Consider the following 25,291-nt stretch of genomic DNA (forward strand, 5'->3'; position numbering starts at 1 on the left):
TGCTACTGTCGCTCTGCGTAAATACGCATTCAATTCCACGCGTCCACCATCACGGCATCTTCGCTAATACAGTAGATATGCGGGATGAGAATAGCAATCGAAGCGCTGCGGTGCACAGCAAGCGGTTCTCACGGGATCTCGCCCTTACATGTAAAAATTTTTATCGCACTTTTATTTACTGTCTGCGGCATGCCATTTGAAGGTCTCCATGGCGAAGAAGTCTTAGTTGAATATTTTGGCGGGTTTTGCGGGCGGGCGATTTACTCCCCACCCCCCGTTTGATACAGAGGAGTGCAGAAACTCCAATGTGCAAATTTTAATTTCTCGCTGCACACTCCGCCACACCCTCTGCGTCTCGGGTTACCGAGTTCGGGTTTTCAATGCAATTATTCGTACCGAGTTACGAGATCAATTATGCTAAGGCTAATTAGTTCCCGGCACCTTTTTTTTTTTTTTTTTTTTTCATTGCAATGAATTCAATCGTGAGCATTTCAGACGATCGGAATTAACCTGGTTCCCTTTTCAGGAATACTTTGCTGCACCTCCATCACGAGGACCCTTCACTGCAGTGTCCCTCATAAACCATAAATTCAAAGTTAAGCCCCACTACTTCAGAAAACACATCCATGTGTAGTTCAGTTGAACTAGGCAAAATGCTCATGCAGAAGGAACACACTTCACGCAATGTGAAATGGACAGATGTGTCAGGAAGTACATTTTATTGGTTCAAGCTCAAACTTTCAGCACCTTTCGAGACTTTGGCTTGGTGTTGCTCGGAGTAGTAAAGCCGCGAGCATCGAACGAATTACAATGAACGCATCCTCTTTAGTCATACAGACTACTGTTTTGACAATATTGCTGGGAATGACATACATGCTATTACCGGCCGCTATACTTTAACAGCACATTACCTTCGCCTTGGCGAGATATCTTCTTCAGCCAAAGTACGCGCGCATCAGTGACAGGAAACTCGTGAAATGAGATGCCAGCAGATGTCCGTCCGCTCGATTTACAAAACGGCATGCAACAGTAAACCATTGCTGTTGCGACCAATGCTTTCGCAAGCGCTGTTTACGCTGCGCGAGCACACTTCGCAGCAATTAAGAACACGGCTGAAAAAACACGTGGAAAATGGCAGACGAACAACAACATACAACTACACCACAGAACACCCATATACAACTACACGCCGAGCGATCTGGCATGGGGGTAAGTTGTGGCGCCACGTTTCGCGGTGGCAGCTAACAGAACTAAAATAAAATAAACAAGCAAAACAAAATCGGCGCGCAGGAGCGCCGCCGTATGGGCAGGTCGCCAATTTATAGAGGAGGTCGTGGCCGAAACCAGCCGAAAACGCTGTCGCCAATAGCCACCATAGCCGCGTCCGGCTGATTAGCGCGGCGCGTAGGTTGTGCAGTTGTGCAAGTAGTTGTGGTAGTTGTGTGTGTGTGCTGTCGTCCGGTTGTTCTATTGTTTACACTGATTTGTGTCGGTTGTCTTCACCCATCGCTCATCCCGTTAAGAGCTGACATGCCGACCCGCTCCGAGAGCACCGACGGGTCCAGTTCCTCTGGTCGCAGTGGTGGCTCCAACGACACGGTGAGCTCTGTCGTCGACGATCCTGACGGCTCATGCCATCTCGATCTAGCTCTCGATTCCAGATCACAAGTCCTCGTCACTTGCATTGTATCGTTATTTAATTGCACTGTATTATTATTACTTGCATTGTACGCATAGAAGCCGAACTAACTGTGCATTAAGGGAGGCACACAAAATAAATCAGTCATTGTTGTGATGAAACTGTGCGACTTTATTTGCGCATGGTTCATTCCTTTGTACAAAAATAATCTACCTTGTAACATTCAATAACAACACGTAATCGCCAAAGAAAAGAGCTGACAGATACACTTGTTCCTTGCTCGGTCATTCTGCTGGTTTCGCATAGCTTCCACTGTGTCCGGCACAGGGCATCGTTTTCCTCTGACACATTTGGACAGCAAACACCGAGCGCTTGCTTGAAGATTCAGATACGTCTTCCCAGAATGCTCACTGTAATTTGCCAACAATAGTATAGGTGGCACTCACACGTGGTGAGATGTACTGCTTGTTGAGGTTGTGGCTGTTTCCTCTAGGATAGATTTTGTCGAGTAAGGCACTGCCATTGCTGTTGTTAATTTCACTGCTTACAGTTACACAAACAATGAACACTTACATCTTAAAGATGTACACCAGCACATGTTTTCAAAGTTGTTTAATCTCACCCGTACATTTCTCACGCGTGAAATGACGACACTTGGTGCGTATGGTCTAGGATCACTTTTGAGATACTTTAATTTGATACAGAAGTTGGTCTCGAAATGTTGGACATGGCGCCATCAGCATTATCATGACGTTACAACACAGAGAAAACTTGCTGACGTTGTGAATCAGTAACGCTAAGTGTCATTATAATTATCATAAAAGAGAGAGCGATGAAGTTCTGCGCGCATTTCTTTAAGCTGCACTTGTGTGTGGCAGCTGCAATGATTGCAGGAGCAAAGTGAGCCATTGTATCATGATGCACCCACCACCGAGGTACAGAGACCAAGACTGATTATTAGAAGTACTATAGTAAATTATTTACAGTGCTCTGATGGTTGCCAGTATTTTTTCTACGATATAGAGGGTTTGGACCATCATTTATAGCAATACAATGACAAGTTAAAAATGTCATGTCGGTTCTACTTTAACAGAGAAGCCGTTATATGATGATCACTCGCTGGTTCCTCTGAGTACTAGTTCTCCTTGTCATGCTTCATGTCTTCGTCCCCGAAACATCCTCCTGGAAGCCCAGCCAAAGTCGAGAGCCCCAGGGTACCGAGAAACTCCACGGAGAAAAGTTCGTTCCATTCTCTTGTTGCCAAGTGTCAAGCGCCAATCAACTAATGATGCAAACAAGTAAAAGAGAGTATGTGTGTGTACAGAAATTCTTGACAATGGTGTTTTGCCTTTCATCAAGCAGACATCATCTGTGTCTGTGGTGTCCATTATGTGGCGCTCTCTCCACCCACATAATTGCACTGGTAAAAACGTCTTGCAGCTGTTGTTTTTCATGCATTGACCTTCTCTCTCTTTTTTTTTTTTTTTAGGCATTAAAAATGTAATCCCAATGCACTTTCTTTGCAACTGTTTACAGCTTCCCGCAGCAGACACGTGGGGCTCGTGGCATGCAGCAGGAGAGTCTCACAACCGCTGTCTGCAGTTTCGGTGAGCATCTTTTCCCCGAGGAGGACTTGTGCACATCAACAACTTTTTCTGGCTGTAATATTAAGAAGAGTCACTGTCTTGACAAGCCGTGCAATTGTAAACGCTAACATGAACTGTATGCAAATATAGGTGGTGCTTCGACAACATTTCTTTGTGTACCATCAGCATAAATTGAAATGAGAACAAGAGACAACTTATCAGAACACCTGTTAAAAGCATAATTTCATGGGAGTGAAATGACCAACCACTTCATAACTGACTTCTAAGCATCGTGTAGTCCCAGACAGAAGATTTGGAGCCAAAATTAGGCAGTGGTTACAAAGGTAAACAAATCTTAAAATGTAACAATACTCGTGCTCCTGTTTGAATTTATGCTTGTAGCATATGTCCATTTCTCTCTGCATAGAATTTGTGCAAAGGTTTTCAGCACCATAGCTATAAGGTTAAAGCTACAGAGGCAAAATTTTTTATTTATTAATTAAATGATTGATTTATGATTGATTTATTGGTTGATTGAGTGACTGATTGAACAATATGCACCGTCCACCAACAGCTGCATGATACATGAATTGTTTCTTTGTAAAGGTCTTGTCATAACATTTGCATGAAATCGTGTACACATGAGATTCTGACTGATGCAAAGTGTTAGTATTTGAGCACACCAAAAATCTCATTTATTGTGATTAAGCCTGAGAGAAACAGATTCGTTTCCTGTCATAGTTGACAGCCAGAGCCATTTGCATAAGGAAGTAGTGTACCTATTTTCAGTGCTGATTTATAGGGGATATGTTTTTGTAAAAAAAGTAAAACCAGCATGAAATATATTTCTTGTTCAAGTCGCAGCCATTTACTGCTTAATTTCTGCAATGGGATTCACTTGTTGCACATGGCAGCAAGGTTGTGTGGTGCGTCATGATAGAGACAGGAGCAGCACAAATTGAAAAACACAAATTGAGTTGTAAAATGCAATGGTCCACCAAATCTGATGGCTGCACTTTTTCAGTTGTTACAACAATAAAACAAGGTGTGTATTAAAGCCGGAGGGACATGGTGTTGTGGCTGCCCCCTGGTATGTGCAGGGTGAACAACGCACATGCCCGTGTGAGTTGCCTACTTTGTGCCACTCCGATGGGTAGCCCCCGGTGGTTGGTTCCCTTTGTTGGACGCCGGCTGCCTCGAGAGCTTGCCAAGCGCCTCACACATGCCTCTCAGCCAGAGCAGGTCAGTCATTTGCCACTCTGCCCCTTCCTCAAACTCACAGTTGTTTCTGATCACTTCTGTCCTTCTCACACTTGTCATAATTTTTGGTTGTTATTTCTTTCTTTTTGTTCCTTTCTTGTGTTTAGCATAAAATTTTCATGTGACTCTCGCATCTCTTGATACTTGTCTCCCCAAACGTCTCTTATGTCTTCTGAAGATCATCTTCTCCGCATGGCATGCACGGCGCAAGCTTGTGTCCTAGTTATGCAGCTACAACGAGAGACAGTACGAGCACTCTTACGCTCGTTCGACCCGTCAGTGTGGATAGTTATCACGATACGACATTGCTTCCTGCTCTTCGGATGCAGGACATTGGCCTGCATTGGCTAAATGCATGCTTGTCAGTGCACTTTGTGGGGCTCTCCCACAAAAGACTTCTATTTGGCTGCAGAGCTCAGCACCAGGACGGGCAAACACAATCGCTCATATGCGCTTCGCTTTACAGTACTGCACCTGCAAACGGTCTAAGTCAAAGAGTTTGATGTGGATGAACATTTGCATGGCATCCCTGTGTGGTGAGCCCAACTTCCTCGATTCCTCAGTACGTTTCCCTCAGGGAACTATGCCTTGCATCTCGGCTAGCTGGCATTAATATATAAAAAGAGAAATAAGTTACATTTCTTTGTGTTCACGCTACTGCATTGTCATTTGTTCCCTTGAGCATTTCAGTCCCACGGTGTGTTCAACAAACCTGCAGTTGAGAGTGACGTTGTACCTCCTTTTCTTATCAATGGAGCTTTTTACGTGCCTGCCTAATGCATTGCACTTTATATTGGTGCCTCCATATAAGGCCAGCAACAGAAGCGACGATGGTATTATGGCTAAAGAAAATTGGAGTGCTTCTGGAAGGTGTGTCATTCTGTAGGCCCAACATGCTGCCAAGTCACCGTCATCTTCAGCCTATTTAATGTTAACTGTTGGACGAAGATATCTCCAATTACCCCTGTCTTGGCACCTGCTGACACCGTCTTGTGCCAGCAAATTTCCCAACTTCATCACACCACCTAATTCTCTGCCATCCTTGACTGCGCTTCCCTTTTCTTGACGCCCGTTCAAAAACTCTAATAGACCTCTGATTATCTGCTTTACACATCAAATGGCCTGTTCAACTCCATTTCTTCCTATTAATCTCAACTAGAATGTCAGCTACCTTCATTTTCTCTCTAATCCACACCGCTGTGTTCCCGTCTCTTAATGTTGCATTTATCATTTATCGTTCCAAAGCTTGTTGTGCAGTCCTTAGATTGTCGAACTATTTTTGTTTTTCTGCACCATATGTTAGCACCAATAAAATGCTACGATTGCGCACTTTTATTTTCAGGGATAACGGTAAGCTGCTAGTTGTGACTTGGTGATGCCTACCGCATGCGCTTTAACCCATTTTTATTCTTCAGTAAATTCCTTTTTCGTGATCTGGGTCACCTGGGAGTAAATGGCCTATATACGTACTGTGCCGAGGAGAGCATATGTCGCCTTGAAAAAGACAAGTCCAATTGTCAAAATGTTGGTCATGCTCCCACCTTGTTCTCATCTTGCTCATTGTCTTGAATTTCCATCTCCCACATTCCCCCTGTTTTCCCTATATACATACTGTTGCATAGATCGTAGGGGCTGCCAATTGCAAATTCTTGTTCTCTTGCCAGGCTACTGAACACTGCCTTTGTCTTCGGCATATTTATCTTCAGATCTACTTCTCAGCTAAGGCCCTCAATTATTTATTGCAAGTCATCTCTAGCATTGAGGACAATGTCATCTGCAAACTGCAAATTGCCAAGATATTCACCGTTTATCCTGACTAGTACTAATCGTTCCCCATCCATAATAGCTTGAATAAGTACTTCTAAGCTCGCAGTGAATAGCATTGGAGAGTTGTGTCACCTTGCTGGCCCCTTTCTTGATCGGTCATTTTTTGCTTTTCTTGTGAATAATTAAGGCAGCTGCTGAATCTTTATAGGTATTTGCTAAGATATTGATATGAGCTTCCTGTATGCCTTGACTACACAATGCCTCCCATGACTGCTGGTACATCCACTGCCATATTCTGGGTGCTTACTGCAGACAACACGTCTCACAGGCAGGAACACATCACCTGTTGCTAGGCCTGGCCATTGGGCACAGTGTGTCATGAGTGAGACATCAAGTATGAAAGCCTGCAGCAAGCCAACACCTCGAAAGAGTCCGTTCACCAAAGGGGGGGGGGGGGGGGGGGGAGGCACCATGAAGAAAACAAAGCAGCAAGAATGCCATTGAACTGAAAACCACAGGGCCTTCACAGCAGCAACCACAAGTTCACAAAACATTCTATGAACACCTTATGCTTCTCTTGTGCAATACAGATATGACTCTTTATGACACATGCAGTGCAATGCACTCGAGAAAGGTGTCACAGTTGCAAGTCTCTTTATGACCTTGTGTGCAGCAAGTTTTATGAAGCGTCTGACGAGATAGAAGCTCATGTTATGGTGTCTACATCAAAGAGCATGCCTGGTATCAAAGTGCTGTGGCACAATCTCTAATTGTGTCTGCTGGCATAAATCGCAAGTATGGGTGATGTAGCCCATGTGGCCACGCCAACGAACATAGGCTGCACAGAGCGCTATGTTGAAGTGCGAAGCTCTGAGTTGACGTAAAGGCATTGATTGAAATATGTTCTACATTTGTATGATATTCATGAGGAAACACCAAAGGTACGCAGCTTCATTAAGTGGATATTTCAGATTTGTATCATGGGAAAATTTCTTTAAAAAAAGAATCAGCATGAGTTTTTTTATGTGAAACATCGTTAAAATCAGTCATAGGGGATCGTTTGCTAAAACCACATGTAACAAAAGTGTGTTGTAGCATTATCGCTTATATCTTTGCAACCGTACTACCCATGCACCTTACTTTGCTATCATTGTGCAGAGGAAAGGAGCCATTACTCAATCATGTATGTGTCACGCACACGTATGGCACCATTGTTGCACCACGCATGATGCAATAGGAGGTCAAATTTAGCTTCTCACTCGGCGTTCAGAAAGGCGTAGCTCGGCAGTACATTTGTCGATCCGAGTGGGAGCAGCCGTTGACTTCCCCTCGACCACAGAAACGAGTGTCCATCCCATACGTCAAAGGTACCAGTGAAGCTCTCAGCCGAATATTAAAAAAAGAAAGCCTCAAAGTCGCGCACAAACCGATGAGCACTTTGAATATCCTCCTTCCTAAACCAAAAGACCGTCCACCAAAAGAAAAAGATCAAGGCGTCGTCTATAAAATCAGCTGTGCCGACTGTCTGGCGTCGTACATTGGAGAAACCAAAAATCTAAATGAAAGAATCAGACAACATGAAAATGACGTCAGAACATTCAACCGAATATGCAGCGCCGTCGCCGAACATTCCGAAGACGCCGACCACAAGATTTCTTTCCAAGAAAACCAAATCCTTCAAACAGAGACAAACTGGCGAAAAAGGCTACTCCTGGACTCATGGCACATTCAGAATACGGCGGGTAATATAAACCACGTGAAGGGCATCCTTCCTTCTTTGTATGTTCACGGCCTTGCAGACGCGACGAAGGGAAGAAAGGACCCCCCGCTTTAGGTCACCAACACCAAAACATCTCGTCCCCCTCCGCCCCTCAATCAACAGCATTCCCGCGAGTAAAGGGCCCCCAGCAATGGTCAACCCAGACGACCAGCAACGCCGCCCTCCCCCCCCCCCACCACCACCTCTTTCGTCTGTCAAGAACAGGTGCCCTTTCAAGAGTCTCCCCAACTTACGCTCTCTCCCCCCTTCCTCTCCTTTCTTACGATGGACCTTTTAAAAGCGGCACACCACCACCTCTGAAGAATACCCCCTGAAGAAGGAGCCGAATTGGCTCTGAAACGTCGGGCTAATAAATTCCCTTATTTGGTTGGCGTCAAACTTTAAGTCTTAACCCTGTGTTCAACATGTACAGTCTAGAAATGGTGTGTAGAGACGCGGGCAGCAGGAGGGAGGGTTATCCAACAACTTGGATCACGACAGAATGTGTCCATCTCTATAGTGAGCGCAAGCGCAGGAGATTTGAGGCAAACGCGGGAGGCCCAACCATCTGCGAGTGCAGCAGGCTCAAGCAGCATGGGCCAGTCATGGGTGCCACCAGCAGGGGCGTCATTTCTTTACCCTAGTGCCAAAGACCCTCTGGAAATCTAACGTCCAGACTGGAAATCTAACGTCTAACGTATCCTAGGCATAGGGAGGGAGCATTATTTCAAAATAGACCGTACGATCCCCACCAGCTATAACGTAAGTTAGGCTTCTAAGCTTTCTAATGCATGAATAAACGTAACTTTTGTATTTGGTTATGCCATTTCTGTACCCTAGTGCCCATATACTCTCGGTAGCACGCACAAGGCTGCATCTCTGATACAGCCTACGCAATTTTTTTTATTACTTTTTTTTCTAGTAGGGGACATGGCTGCTACAAGAGCGCAGACATTACACAGGTCCATGCTGAACTAGCATGGACATTACACAGGTCGCAGACATTACACAGGTCCATCGCAGCTGAACTAGCAGTGTAATGGATTATATATATATCTTATGATGGACTGGTCTTGAAAAGATTTGAACTGCATCTTATGATATATTGGCTGCAAACATAGTTGATTGTGCTAGCAAGTACTACATGGCTAAGAGAAAGCCTGTTACTGCAGGATATTAAGCTCTCACTGGTCCGTGGGAGATTTCGTAGAGTGCACTGAGAAATCTCCCACCCCATTAAAACTCCACCTCTTCTCTTGCACACTGTAGTAAGCAATGAGCGACTTTACATGAACTTTTCTAGTAACTTTGATTACTTTAAATACCTGTATTATTTTTCATTCAGATGGTGATGCCTCACATGATAATTCTTATAGGGCATTGAACAAATGAAACTTTCCGGTATGCTGTTGGAAGGCTTATGCGAAGCATCTTGGTCCTCGGTTGTTCCCAGTATAATTTTCCATTTTCGCTTGCTGAAAATTTTATGTTCTGACATCCAGACATTGCATATTGATACCTCTATAGACATATTTGCCCTTTCTTATCAGGCAAATTTTAGGCAATAAGGGAGCAGGGTTAGTGACTGCATATTGCAATAAGTTTATCTTGCATTGTGTCTCCTTGTTTATAGCCTCCACAACTGTTTTATCTGTGCATCTCTGTGTCAATAGGTTGTCTGCAGGGTGCTAGCGGTAGGCTGGAACATGGCCAATTTCTATTTGCAGGTTCAGGCAGCACTTTGTTCCAGCTTGCAGGCTGTACACGATGCCTGGCTGCAGAGCCTGGAGCCGACGCTGAGCCGGCGAGATGAGCTCCTCCGAGCCCCGGACCAGGTAAGACTACCATGGCCTGGGGCAGGAGACATCTGGTCTACCCTTTGTGATGGAATGGCTTATTGGATAAGGCCGAGCATGTGGGACACTTGGCATTGCAGGGTTTAAAGGACCCCTGACACACCTTTTCTTGAAACTGAGCATTGTGTTGGAATGAGTGTGATGCCTTTCAAGGAATATATTCCTTTAAAATTTTTTTAGAAGGATCTAATGAGAATGGAGATTAATGAGTGCAACGTCTGCGTTCCCTGTTCCCCTCCAACTCATCATTTTCTCTCTGCTGTGGTCACTCTGGCAGCAATGCCCTGCCTATTGCTATTTTCTATTATCTTTCTGTGATGTGCTTATGGCAGCCCTTCAAGGCTGGCTTCTGGCAAGGGTGCCCAAGGGTTACAATGCAGCAGCAATAGGACGGACAGGATGTGTTAAAGGGACTGACAACCAATTACTATGGTACCCATTTTTTTTAGTGCAATGGAAAGCTTACTGGTAAGAGTGTGGAATTGTGCAATGATAATGCGGAAAACGCCATGTAACATATTTTTATCAGAATTTTTCTATCTTCAGTAAAGATGTAGTCATTCACTGGAAGCACGCTGGAAACAGTGGTAGGCGAGTGCAATAGCAATTATACACTGGCATTGGTGAGAGGCAGACAGCAAGTGCAGTCGTAGCTGTGTGAAATTATTAGTTTTCTTATCAAGCCAATGTTCCTGTGATTCGTGTTTTCTGAAGTGTTAAATTATTTATACAGTTGTAGCTGCGTGCTTTCGTGGTTTCATGTCCAACAAATGTGGTCATTAACAAGTCAAGGATGTTTTTTAGCCAAGCCAAGTTAAATTCTCTAAAAGTCTAAAGCGAAACAGCATTTTTACACGCGGGTCACACTTCGTTGCTGTAGCCACGCGTGCGCTCTTGCTTTCCGAAACATGTCGTCTTTCAAGGATCTGAACAAGCTGGAACAAAGGATTCTAGCTCGCATGCGTGCTCAGAATTTCACGGGCATACGACAGCGCCATGCATTGAGGGACACGAGTGCCGCTCGTTAGCATGGACTTTTTTACTTCATAATATGCATCAAATAAAGCGCAAAAGCCTTATAATATACAAACTGCAATTTTAACCGATAACTATGCGGTACTTAATAACAGCTGACTTACGTACAGTTCTCGCTACTTACTGGTTTTTGAGACTTCCTTTACCAAATCAAAATTATAATTCCTATTTAAATCTTGAACAGCATGCTTGTTTCTATCACTATGAATCATGGTCATTTCATTTCCATCAATGTCTCACAACACATTCTGGCCAGTTGTCAGTCGCTTTAACAATCACCACTTCCTCATTTCTGAGCACATCTGAAAGGGTATGTATATATCTGCCAGTCAGTGGCACCTATGGGCCATTGCACTTCATGTAATGTCATCACTGACGTAGCCCAGGAGCTGGGCTATAATAGGGAGAGCAAGCATTCAAGTATGTGAGATTGTAGGTTCCTTGCTGCATGCAGCAGAATAACATTTACTTTGTGGGTTCACGCCTATTATCAGGAACATTTTCTTACTGTGTTCGAGAAGTGTTTTAGTGCCCCTTAGGATAGTGAGACAAAATGAAAAATTAAATTTCTGTGGTTCGCGTGCTGCTGTTGCATGCTAGTTTTTGTTACCGTGTCCCAACATGAGGCAGCTCGGGCTGCCCATATTACAACGTTCCAGTGACTGCCGTATGCAGAAACAGTCAATGATACCAGAGAAAGCATAGCGGAAATTAATTGTTACCTTTCATTGAAGTGTAGCAATAATACAGTAAAAGGAATTGAAGGTGAACGAAAAAATAACTGGCTGCAGGTGGGGATCATACTGTAGCGCCCTCCGACGATGCAACGCGGGGCGCACTGCTCGGCGATTTCAGCTGGTGCCTTGGCGCTGGCTGTCAAGGCAGAGAAAAATAAAGATGCACAGCGCGTGCTCGAGGCGCAAGCTCGGCACGTGCAGTGTTGTTCTGAAAGCCTAGATGCTGGTTGTTGCAGCCTCTGCTTGGCTCGCCGCCTTCGCCCTTCTGAGTAGGAACGACGGCACAGCTTGTTCGCCGCTGTCACGTAATCCTACGATACCTACATCCTCCATTGCCTTGACTGTGAACGGAGCTGGCTAGCACTACCGGGGCTTATCTCTTACAAGCACACACACAGAAACTCATGAATGTGACTGGGAAGGTGGCATCGCCGTGGCTTACTCGATAAAGCACCACATGCATAAAGCAGGGGATATGGGTTCAGCTCCCACCTGTGGCGAGTTGTTGCTTCTTTACTGCATTCCTCTTACTACATTTCAATTAAACATAACAATTAATCTTCCCCATACTTTCTCTGACTTCATATTCTGTTTCTTTGTACGGTGTCGACGTAACGAAAATTTGAGCCCCTTGGATCTCCCTATTCTTTTTGTTCAGGGTCCCGGTGAGGCATCCCTGGCCGCCCTGGAGGCAGAGCTGTCGTCGGGATGCTCCCTGGCGCTTGCTGTCGTCATGGATGGCGAGCACCTCTACGTCGCCAACCTAGGTGGGTGCACGGCGCATCCTTGTCAGCTCTGTTAGGTTGGCACCTATTGTCCCCTGAGAACCACCTTTAGAACATATTGCTGCACAAGAAACACATTGCAAGAGAGAATAAAAGTCTCGATTAGTTAGAACTGATTCATGGCTTGGAAATTACAGTACAGCGTGATGACACAGATGACCGTAAAGAGGGAAACGGGTCGAGCACTGTCACACTACTGTGCGCTTTGTTTTAAACACAAAAAGCAACGAAATTATGTCAGAAGCTTTACTGAGCATGGTTGCTGCCGAGAGTTCTTCAGCACACAGGGTAACTGTGATACTTGGCTGAACAATTCTTGCAGGCCATCAACTATAATTCTTTATTGTCGATACCTTCACATCATGCAAGTACTTTTTGCGAAGTTAGCAAGATCTTTATGTTGGTAAAAGCTCTTAACACACTGAATTGCTTTCATTTGTGTAGCATAAGATTGACCTGCGTTCTCTGTGGAAAAGAATAGCATTCACGGCTACAAATTTGTTGCCACTGCGTGGTACTACCACGATATTGGTTATTGTGATGACAAGAAGAAAGTGCCTGCAGGAGACGACCAGAGCTGGTTTGTCGCTGCATCTTTTCTGTTTGCAAAGGCAATGGATCATTGGAGCGAGTCGGTAGGTTGGCAGGAACAGAAAAATGTGCAAATGAAAATAGATACAGTTATGAGGTCAGAGACTTCCAAGAAAACTATCACCATGTTAGCATAAACACTCCTTAACTCAGTTTCTCCTCGACTGACCTAGTTAAGGGCAGCGCCACCTTTTAACCAAAGTGCCTAGTCTAGCCACAATATTCAGTGACACTTCTCAGCGATTCCTCTGATAAGGAGTTTCATGCGAAAACATATGCTTCAATTAATGCCTTTAATTATAAATAGTGAAAACACCTGATTAGAAAATTACAGTGCATGAATTTTCAACAAGCAATATTCAAGTGCAGTCATTGCCTCAGTCAAAAGGCATAATTGAGATTGTTATTGCCATCATTGCTGTGTGCCTGCGGTGAACTCGAGCTATAATGAGTGCAGCTGTGCTTGTGGGCACGAGGGTTTGAGCTTTGTTTTCAGCTTCACCGTTGCTTTGCAGAAGTGTTTTCCTGTGCCACAGCAGCACTGGTCTTGCTTTGCTGGGGAAAGTTTGTCAGGTTTGACTGTTTATCGCATTGGGTCATTATGGCATATGAACATAAGAATGGTTTCTTGAATTTGGCTGCACTTTCTGCACTACTTGAGGGAGTCCAGCACTTTTGTCGTCAACTTTAGAGTGCACCATGCTCTTTGATTTTACTTGGTGCACAAGCCAGTTCATCATGAGTTCCCGTTTCTCCTGCACTTGCTTCTTTGGAAGCGCAGGCATCGTGCAAGATCTTGGTAGCATATAACATGGCACAGTGCTAGTCGATTTATGGCGCACAGATGTATGTGTCTCCCACTTTGGTTAAAACAGTAAGCCTAGATGGCATAAGAAAGCGAGATGCAAGTATGATGCCAGTACGATGTCTGTCCAGAAAGTTCGCCAACTTTTAAAATTTCTGTTTGAAGATTCACTTTGAAGGCAACGAACCTAACTAGTTGGTAGGTAAATGCAAGCACTTTATTTTTTGAGAAGTTAGCAAGCTCTTTATGGACAGATATGTTGGTAAAGGCACACTTAATTGCTTTCATTTGTGCAGCATAAGATTATCCTGCGTTCTCTGATGAAAAGAGTAGCATTGACGGCTACAAATTTGTTGCCACTGCGTGGTACTAGTACCACGATATTGGTTATTGTGATGACAAGAAGAAAGTGCCTGCAGGAGACGACCAGCGCTGGTTTGTCGCTGCATCTTTTCTGTTTGCAAAGGCAATGAGGCATGCTGGTGCTCACACGATACAAGCTCACACAGTGCCACACACTGCACACTCGAAAACTGGTTCCAAAAGTGCAGCCAAGTTGAAGAGACCTGAATTGGGTTGGGGCAGTATCTTCATTTGCTGTAACCAGAGCTTTAGTGCATATGGGGTTGCTGTGATGGAATTCACCTGTGTAAGAAACCTTACAAATGGCCTTGTCAGTGCTCCTGCATTCTGTCACAAGAAAACATCGGCTGGAAGTAGACAGTCTGACTAGGAGAAACTTCAAGAGCATAAACGCTTTGTGGGTGAACGTGTGCCTACGAAAGAAGTACAATTTGGCAGCTGTAGCAACAGTACTTATAGCACAGTTGACATGGACCGATTCACAAACAGCTCCATCTACAGGGCATGTTAACAAGTTCTCAAACAAGTGGCAAGCATCCCAATAGTTTGAAAATGTGCTACATGGATCATAATAAGTAGAACCTCGTTCATACATTCTCAGAAGAAGGAAACATAACTGGGAAAACGTACAATCCAAAGCCACAAAAGAAAATTTGGCAGAATAAACTGTAGTTGAAATCTGCACTGAGCAAAGCATTGCATGAAATGTTGCAGCGCAAGACGCCAGCGGGTGTCGAGCTGGTGGAGCCCAAGCAGCCCGAGATGCATTTTGTCGTTTTTGCAGCTTCGGCAAATTTATGTTTGCGTTCCTTGAATTGAGCTTGGGTTGGCAGCTTCTTCGGGCGGGGCATTTGGCAGGAAATTTTCAGGTACCCACTCAGCAAGGATCGTTGCCAGCAGCAGACAGTGATGCACGGCAAGCTGGCAGGGCTTAAGTGGCCCAAGACATGCTTTTGTCATTTTTTTTCCCCCCGCATAGTGTTTCAAGCTGGCTACAGAAAATGAAACGAAATTGAGCTGGTGAGCAATGCCAGAATACGATGCCTAAACTGCCGCCAGAGCAAAACATGACGCTCACTTCGCACCGGCTGCAGCAGGGAACAGTGGCGCATTTGTATTATCGCCTATTAAAGGCATGCAGTATGCTACAGTCGACTACACACTGTTAAACAGATAGGCGAAGATGCTTATTGCAATAGGGTTGGTGGCGATAACTGTGAATGTAACGGATGACAACACGCGAGGTGATTTGGTGGTACTGGAAGAGGAAACCGAGTACGTGCCGGCATTTTGCGTGGCACGGACGGGCAAGTACTGCGGGGAAGCTGCCATGGCAGGCGCCTACTGCTCTCGATTGCGCAAGCCTCGTGCCCTTTCTTGTTCACATGGGATTTAACGGCTGGAAAGAGTATCGTACGATCACACTTTTGGGATGGAGTGAACGTTGGTGTCAAACAATCGCGCTTTCTGGGAATGTATTACCCGGTAAAAGAAAGCAGCCTAACTGTATTGGGTAATTTTTTATGGTTTCGATCGCAAACATCGGTGCCAGATAATCATACCAAATAGGATCATATCAACAGGGTTCTACTGTAAGTACCATAATGATGGGCTCATGATACTACCTACAATGCCCACAACAGATCAGCGATCTGATGCCAAGCGTACATCTTGTGCAGAAGTAAATGCACAATAATGCCAATAAGGTGGCATCCCAACGCGAGCTGCATTTTTATTGCCAACAAGGCCCAGTTTGTCATTCTTGCAGAGACACACACGAAAACAAGAAAAAACACATAACGAGCAAAGAACGTGTGGCTACATTACCACCTCACATATTGCAGGGCGCACGCGATTGCTGCTGCTGCGCGGAGGAGAAGAGGAGCCGCAGCTGCTGACAGTGGAGCACAGCATGCACAATGCAGATGAGCTGGCCCGCCTGGCACGGCTTGGTCTAAACACCGACGCCCTTGTGGAAGAAACCCTTCCCGTCACTCGTTGCCTCGGTGCACACCCACGCCGACGGCGCCCCGACGGGTACGTACGTGCATTGGCATATGGCATGCATCTGTCCAACCTACAGGGTGTCCCAACTATCATGCACCACGATTTAAAAATATGCAAATGCCATGTAGCTGGGCAGAACCAAAGTAATGTTGTTGGCCGTCACTTGGAGATACTCGGATTATTTTTTGCATTCCGCCTATTTAGATAATCAGTCTTAATTACTTAATAAACTTCTCAAATATTGTAACTAGATGAAAAGTGTCACTGAGAAAATTGTAGAGCAGCAGAGAAAACTCCCGATACAGCTTTCTGTTGCTCAATACATGCCACATGAAAATGTTTTTCTGAGCGTGAAAGAACCCCGCGAATACACACAAAGTGCTTCGAGTGGCCAGTCGTGCGGCAATTTTGCACTGCAGAGGCAATGCCAGTGACGCACATAGAATGTCTCAGAAAAGTTATTCAGAAGCTGACGACAGTTACCCAGCGATGCTGCCGGCCTTCAGTGGCTTCGAGGGAAGTGCAGTAAATGTAGGTTTTCTGTGCCTAAGAGGAGTGTTAGTCGTAGGTCTTTGACTGCTCGAAATTGTGGCTCAAAAATTTTGTTCATGAAAATTTTGTTCCCTGAAATGGGCAAGTTTGGTATTTTCGTGATGAGTGCACATGCATGCGTCGTTTCATTATGCCTACTGAGTTAAAATAGGTGCATCTTATATACCTGTGCAACTTATACACAGTCGACTTCCATTCAACCCTGACGGGACCAACAAAATCAATCAAATTATCCGGCGAGTTGAATTAAACAAGATGCTGAAAAACAGACCAAAACACACCCTTGATTGATTTGGCAGTACTATCTGTCCTATTCTAACACCCCCCCATCGAACTCTTTTTGTGTCATAATTAGAAAACTAACGTGTAAATGGCATTACAGCTCCTAAACAAAACAGAAATCTAATGCCTACGTGATTTTCTTGCAAGAGAAATGGGCAAGGGTCTAATATGTGTTGCACATTGGCAGCTGGTTGTTTGAAGTTAGCTTTGCTGTACGGTTCTTGAGTCAGATTTGCTGTAATACATCCGTGTTATGCAGTAAAGCATATGAACTTCACGAAGACACTTTTGGCTTCGTGTCCGATCGCACCATGCAGGCAGTTTTCGGCCCAATTTTCCTGAAAAAAGAAAGGTGCACATTATAATTGGGTAAATGCCATAGTCAGACAGTGTGAGCTACATATTGCTTGAAAATTCTTGAAAATGCAAATAGGCATTTTCGATTAGAGAATTATGATGTGTGTTCACAGCATGCACTGCCACTAAATGCGTTGCTATTGGGGTCACCGTAGGGGTCAGGTGCGTGATTGCCGACTGGTCAAGTTTGAATTATCCAGCAAAGGGCAGTTTTAGAATCGAAATAACAAAAATTTGGGCCCATAGAAATGCATGGGCACTGGCTGGGACCTTCGGTCGGTATCGGATTAACCAAAAAATTGAATTATATGGTGTCGAATTAACCCTAGGTCTACTGTACAAACATTTTTTAAGAACTCGCGAAAAGTGGGGGGTGCACTTATACAAAGGTGCAGCCTGTAATCCAGAAAATATGGTATGTGGCATAGTTTGCATGCCCTTGTAGGTCACTATAGTGTATGTGCATCATGTACAAAATGGGTGCATGCATTTGCTTCTGTTAAAATCTCTTTTCAACCCCACTACCTTCGAGTCGTCCACTTGTGTCCCTTCAGGATCGCTTTCACTATGATGACACTGCTTATAGTGTCAAACGTGTGGCAGCAGCACTATCAGGCTACAAGAACTATGCTTAAGTTAGAATTCTCTGCCGCTTTTATCGATTGCCAACGGATTTAGACAGCTTTCGTAGTGGTACCCAAAGCAATTACGGAGGCTGTGTAAGCTAGCTATACTCTGTTTTAGTAGTTCCTTGCAGCAGAGCCAAGGCTACGCGACCGGCAAGTGCAGATTCTTGTCCAACGTGATGAAGTGCTGTAGTTCGGAACCCGTTGCAGTGACTAAATGGCCTTGACAAGTGGTCTCGTCGGCAGGTGTTTATTTGGAAGCTTCTCTGCAGGCCTCAGCTGCGGTTTATTGTGTGATTTTTCTTCGTTTTTTAATAAAATATTTATTGAGGCTCCAATGACACTGAAAATAGTGTTCTCCACTTGTTCAAATGAAAACGTGCAAAGAACAAAAAAAATGAATGCATTGCTGCCATATAGGCATTATTTTCATTTAAAAAGTACAAACAATTAATTGCTTTTACAGTGGCTAAATTCATATGCGTAGTCGGCACAACTGCAACAACATGGAGGACTCCCGCCTGGATAGCGTTTCGTCCTTCGCAGAATTGCCGTCCGCTGATTCGCTTGTGTGGTGTCGTTCCAAGCTGCTCTTTTACACAAAAGGAATGGATAAGTTGGGTATTGAACATGCTTGGAACAGCGCAGGAGGAGTGCAGTAAACGTGCACAAATTATAATTAAGAAAGTGGCTGCAATTGCGAATGTCAGCGAGCTCACCATGTACAAGTGGATGTTACAAGGGGGACCAAGAGATGGCGCCACCATCTCAAGTGACACTGCTGGCCACGTGCTCCTTCTGAACCCTCCACTTCCGCCATCTCTGCTACCGTCCTTCAGACTCTGTACCTCGAAATATCTTGAAGATGCATGCCATTTTGGTATCGAAGCAAATATGAAACGAATTTTCTACAGCTGATGTCGCTTTGCAGTTGGAGTCTTCATAGATGATGCAGCCGCCTGCTCTACAGCACTTTCCGCTGGCAGACGACAGGGCTTGAAGGGCACCTTTAGGATGTGTTCGCCCTCGTGATTGGTCGAAGAAGCCTGTAGCTTCTGTAAAGGCGAAAGCCTTTTTGAAGGAAAGAGCAGGCTTCGTCGTCGGGGACGGACAAGCCTTGATACAAAGAGACAATACGTCAGCTCGTCTTCAGGGTTTCATTTCTTCTTTTCCTTTTTGTTGTCCATGCACCGAATTCCACATGCCACGCGCACTCCTTCAAACCTCTTTCTTGTCGGCTTCTATGCGCCGCACCGTGTAGCAGACGACGCTACCACTATACTTGAAACGGGTGTTTCAACAGCTTCAACAGTGCTGCATGGAACTACTGAAACAGAGTATTGCTTTCTGACATGCCTACAGGTTGCTTTCATACAGGTCGAGAGCTGAAACGACCCCTGACAGGCACCTCTATTAAAGGGCTGCTGCCAAGTTGATGTCGGGATGGCATTTTGTATACTAACACCAAGCACTTTTTCTTATGTGAAACACTTAAGAAAAGCTGTTGCATCTAGGCCATTTCATTTTCAGAGCTAGACTGTGTGGCTAGGCAGACGTTAGCAACAAAAAAAAGTTTAACAATAATTTACCTAATTACTTGAAATATGCTAACTAGCCGTCTAGTTATTTTTTGTTACATGTTACAACTGCTAACTTGAAGCCAAGCAGCAATAAAGTGATGTCTGCTTCGAGATACAGTCGACGACCAATTTTCCGGATGCCTGATTTTTCGGACGTGCCCGATAATTTAGACTCCTTCGCGGCACCACCACATACTCCATAGAGTCAGTGTGTAAGATCCTTGTCTGACATTTCGGACGTAAAAAACCTTTGCCGTCCGATTTTCCAGACTTTTTACCATGACCGCAGGTCCGAAACAGCAATAGTCGAAGCCACCGCCGCCGACATTTTGATTATCTTGGTGCCTCGAACTAGCGCCTCTTTCACGCGGATCCCGCTGGCAGCCGTAGCTACCACCGCGGCAACACTAGGCCTAGCCATTTCGACGTTTGCCACCAAGCTTCTTTCTGTTCGGTGCTGCGTTTTTCATTGAATCAATTCGCCGCTGTTAGCAATGGCGACAACTCCATCTTTGTAATCCTCGCCACTTACTTGGAAGCTCGAAAAGCACAGCGCGTTCTATAATGCCAGTTCCTGAAAGTCAGCTTTGCCTCAATACAGCAGTGTTACGCGGTGAAGCATACGCGAAGTATTGCGGTGAAGCATACCAAGATTCGGAAGCGGGCAATTGTCATGGGCCACTGCACGTATTCCTCAATTATACACGCGCGCACCCGCAGTCTCCTATTACAGCACAAGTACCGATACACGTAATAGTGTACTGACAGGCCTTCAGAGCTATTTTGGATGTGCCTGTGGCGATTTAAACCCTTGGGGGCAGAAAAGGGCATGCATTCATTTTTTCAGACTGCCCGATTTTTCGGACGTTCCCGCAGCCCCTAGGGATTTTGAAAAATCGGACGTTGACTGTATTCATCCCCAAAATCTGCTAAAGTATGCGCCAGTGTGTTTCATAGCACATTTTAAGGACAGATATCTTGAAAGTGGTGCCAGTCTTTGGATTTCAGCTAAGTAGAAACGACTTCACTTCTCAGCTTCAACTTGGCAATCTATGGTTTAAAGGGAATAAATAAAAGTTTAAGTAGTGCATTTTAGGCAGTCAGACAAATTACTGTGGAAAGGTTTCTCGCTGCTGAACGTCCACCTAACCAGGTAGCCTAGATGTGAACACCAGGTATATAGCGCAACCAAGTGGACATATGTTGGTTAGTTGATTACATGCATTGTTTTGCATGAGCACTGTTCATGTGCCATTACTTCGACTTGGATGACATGCCATCAGAATAGCTTGGATGAGCTTCGCCCTCAGGCTGAAGTGTGCCCTTGTGTTTGTGCAGGCCCGACCCAGTGTCAAACGAGCCAGAAATGTGTGGCCCGCTGAGCGTGGAGCCAGGCTGCCGGCTCGTCTTCCTTTCCGATGGCCTCTGCACAGCCCTTAACTGCTCAGGAGTTGCAAACCAAGTGAGCAGACTGGGAACTTGAGGTTTATGCTACTGAGCAAGCTTGGAAAAAAAAAAAAGATATTAAAGTGTTTCTGAAGCATAACTTCCATGCCACATGCCTCGCATAAGCAGTGTGCAATATTGTGTGTGTTTGTGTAAACTGTGCAGGAGGCGAACCAACTGGTTGCAAAGCTGGCATCACAGCCCGGAAGCGCCCGACAGGCGCTGTCTCAACTGCTCGACCATTGCGAGCTGCCAGCTGGCTGGCCTCATGAGCTCACACTCATGGTAAGTGCCATAGTAAGTAATGCGAAGGAACACGGTGTGTGTTCTTAGAGATACAATCGAACTGCAGCGAAAAAAGGCTCAGACCGAAGATGTGCATGACGGGACAAACACCAACTACCATATGTGCTTACTGCATAAACTTGGCCCTTATTCACAAAACTCCTCTATTCTAATTGCCATCCACAACTTGCTCTGCCACAGTGATTGTCTCGTTATCACAGCAGTCGCTATCAGTGAGTAACGACGAGCGCCCAAGCGCTGATGAAGCACTGCTGCAAGAGATGCATATATTGAATATAGGCCTTAAAAAGTCTTTGTAAGTGGAATGTAACGGAATGAAAGTGGAATGTAGTGGAATGGAACAAAGCCTTGTTAACTCGACCTTCATTAATTCAGAAAATCGGATAATTCGGACTCGTCCTCTGGTCCCGGAAGGCGTATGCATTACTTAATGGAATCAAAGTGCTGTTAATTCAGGCGTATTTGGCCACACACCGGTGAATTCAGACAACTTTTGGAGCTCGACGAGCACCGCAAATGTGCAACACAAAGAGCAAAAACGGCGCTAGTGTCCAACTGAAACGAAGTGGCGGAGTCTGCATCGCCATAGTCATCAGCGGAACACTTTGGGCCCATTTGTTGCTTTATGGCCTTTGTTTGCCATCACAGTTGTGTGTGCACCAGTTGCTGCAAACAGTAGTTTCGTTTTTACTCGGTGCTGCTCGCGCAATGTCTCAAACACGGCGGTAGCTGTTTTACGTTTTTCATGTTAAACATATTTCTGACCATACATGACAGAAGTGCTATAAATGTTGGTTTTCTGCACCCAAGAGTTAGTTGAAATGTTTTTTTCTGCTAGAATTTGTGGCTCATAAAAATTTTATGTACAGAAATTTAGTGCCTTGCAGTGGGTGATTATGGCATTTTGCGGTAAGTGTACAAGTGTGCATAATCGCTTTTCATTATACCGACCGAGTTAGAGTACCGTAGGTGCATCTTGTACACCGGTGAAACTTATATGCTAATTTTTTCGTCCAAACTCGAGAATTGTAGGGGATGTGACTTATACAAAGATGTGACTTATGGTCCGGAAAATACGGTGATCAGGAGGCCCTCACTACGGTGTGCCTCATAATCAGATCATGGTTTTGGCATGTAAAACCCTAGAATTATACTCATTAAGTATCACCGTTTTCCGTGTGAGAAGCAGGTGGTAGAGCATTCCCTTTAAGAAAAGCTTGGGACCAGATATGATGCGTGTGGCTCACTTCCCACAGGTGGTGTCGCTGTGCGAGGAGGAGGCCCCTCCGCCCGCACCTCCCGTGACGGATGGTCGTGTGGATTCGTACGTCGACTTCACGCCCCTCATTAGTGCCTTGGAAGCAGCACGCTGACACAGGTCTTGCAACTGTTAAAGCTCTGCAAAGGTCCAATCAGCCGAGACATTGTTCAGTGACATGGCGTTTGCTCCAAGTGACGTATAGACGGCCATAGTTGCAATCATATGAAGCCAACAGAAAATGAAGGCAAAAGAATAATAGGGGGAATCAACAGTGTTGTTTAAAGCAGAATTAATTATGAATGAGGGTGAAATTTGTGATAAGCTTCATGCTCTTAATAAAGGGACAGAGAAATAAAAGTGAAATGACTACGTGCCGCTGGTGCTACCAATACCCACATCTTGCCCATTATGTGTGCGATGCATTAGCATTGAGTTACAGTTGTGTGTTTATGTATGCATAGTAGACCTAATGTTGAATTCCAATGGCGGAGCCGGAGCAGCCGACGGACTCCGCGAGTGAGCACTCGACTCTGGCGTAGAGCAACGCCTCCAAATCCGCGAGTGGAATACAACCTGCGCCGCCGGAGCAAGGCGGAAGTTCTATCCTTGGGGTGCCAAGTTACCCAGGGTACCTTGCGTGTTGTCATTCCCTTCTGCTGTTTGCTCCCAGCACCGCCGTACCGGTCACTTGTCTTTTCAGCGCCGTTAAACCCGCTGCTTAAAGCTGCAAAATGGATATCTTGCCAATTAAGCGTGCTACAGCTTTTGTTTGCTAGTGGTGAGCACACAGAATGCGGACAAACATGGTAGGTGTCTCCGCAACTTGAAGGACGTCCTCGATGAAGCTCACTACTTCGGGTCTCTTCGCGGGAATGCGGAACATCCTGTCGAATTCCCGCTCATAAGCGGCAGTTTCAGCGTCGCTGGCACTATCCGGGAAGTCGCTCGTGTCGAACTTGAGCTTTCCGACTCGGAGCTGTCGCTATCGAGTAGCAGAAGCAATGCCGCACGCTCTGCCAAACTAGCCGAGCCGTTCATTTCGTCCGCCATTACCATCGCGAGTCGCGACCGGCTGCGCCCCCCAGCAGACAAACGTCGTAAAGGAAATGCGTCACGCAGAGTTCCGGTCCACTCCGCCGATTTTGGCGGAGCATCTTTTCCTGCTCCACGGAGTCACTCCCACTCTGAATCCACTCCGACTCTCTCATTGGAACATTTTACTCCCGCTCTCACTCTGTCATTGGAACAAACTTGCTCCGAAAAGAGCCGAAAAACTTGCTCCGACTCTGCCATTGGAATTCAACATGAGTCCTAGGCATGTTAGCCAGCGCCACTCACAGCCATGCTGGCAGATGTGGAACATGTATCACTTAGCATGTATCAAGCAAAAGGCCAATAAACTCTCATATTCCGTCTCGTGGCATCAAGGCCCTCAATAGGCGACAAGCGAGAATAATAAGGCGATTTGAGGTGCTCGGTCATAAACGGTGACAACTGATGAAGCCCACAGACATTGAATCCGTGAGAACACATTCCAAGCTGTCATTGTTAAGAATTCGCCAACCTAAAATCTACCAAGTGATAACTTATGGACAGTTAGCTTCACAAGTCTTTTCTGCAGTATGTGCAAGTGCTTGTAAGTGCCTGGTCACATTTAAGTAGGCTCGATACAAAAAAATAAATGTACATATATTTGGCAATAAAATGTTATTAAGCTATCAAAATATATCCTTTTTTGTAGCACTGCTATGTCCAAGCTGTCCTATGGTGTTTATCATGCCGTGAGCATTGCAGTGGAAAGGTAGTCTGACACTGCCGTCACATCTTGCTGCGGAATAGAAACACAGGTAAGTGTGCCCACCACACTAGCAGAAAGACAAGCATGTCAAACTGGTCACATCAAAACACACCAATGATGTCACATTGGCCACATCGGCCGGCGTCTCTGCCGAGCTCAACACCGCGTCTCGGCAGCTTTGCTGGGACATGGTGGACAGAACAAAGTGGCAGCTCAAGTGTTGGTGGCACTGTCAGTGAGCAGTGACAAAGGCAGATGCGCGGACCCCTTAGCAGTAAATGTTCTTTTTTTCTTTCTTTCTTTATAGTTTTTGGGCCTGATCTGGTCAAAATCTCCAGTTTCAAAGGAAACGGCCACAGGCATGATCATCATCGCGATGCAGCAGTCGCATCATAGCTATGCTCTTTTGCTGAGTCAGCCACGGAGGGTCAGTAAAAGGCAAGGAATTACCATGAGCTTAAAGGGGCCCTGAAACATTTTTCTAGCTAATCATCAAATGGCCTCACTATTAAAGTACATCATTCCACGAATCTCATGCCGGCAAAATTTTTCAAATCGTTCAACTATAAGAGGTATTATCGCACTGATATTCGGCATTCCTCTCTCTTTGTCTCCGCTAGCATGCTGGAAGCTACACAGAGCGTCAAAATTTGTCAAATCATTCAACTATAAGTGGAATTATTGCACTGATATTCGGCATTCCTCTCTTTTTGTTTTGTCTCCGATAGCATGCTGGAAGCTACACAGCGGAGAAACCAAGAGGGCAAAGCCCTTGTCAAAAGTTGGGTGTCGCAGCGGCGAAAGGGATTATCGCAGCAGCCCATGATGGCCGTGGTAGACTGTTAACAACGCAGCACGCCACTGCCATCTCTGAGGCCACGCGCAGCAGACGC

At 45.3% G+C, this 25,291-nt stretch overlaps 1 protein-coding gene across 1 annotated transcript; it reads left to right on the forward strand.

The window, feature by feature from the left end:
- Positions 1–1,369: 1,369 nt before the first annotated feature.
- Positions 1,370–24,625, forward strand: LOC119453487 (uncharacterized). The gene is made up of 9 exons (XM_037715530.2): positions 1,370–1,599; positions 3,176–3,246; positions 4,326–4,467; positions 9,739–9,846; positions 12,298–12,406; positions 16,028–16,220; positions 20,926–21,049; positions 21,199–21,318; positions 22,596–24,625. Exons 1-9 carry the CDS (start codon positions 1,531–1,533, stop codon positions 22,710–22,712), a joined length of 1,053 nt encoding a protein of 350 aa, XP_037571458.1. The 5' UTR covers positions 1,370–1,530; the 3' UTR covers positions 22,713–24,625.
- Positions 24,626–25,291: the final 666 nt, after the last annotated feature.

The sequence above is a fragment of the Dermacentor silvarum genome, chromosome 5 (genome assembly GCF_013339745.2).
Source record: "Dermacentor silvarum isolate Dsil-2018 chromosome 5, BIME_Dsil_1.4, whole genome shotgun sequence".
NCBI classification, from domain to species: domain Eukaryota; kingdom Metazoa; phylum Arthropoda; class Arachnida; order Ixodida; family Ixodidae; genus Dermacentor; species Dermacentor silvarum.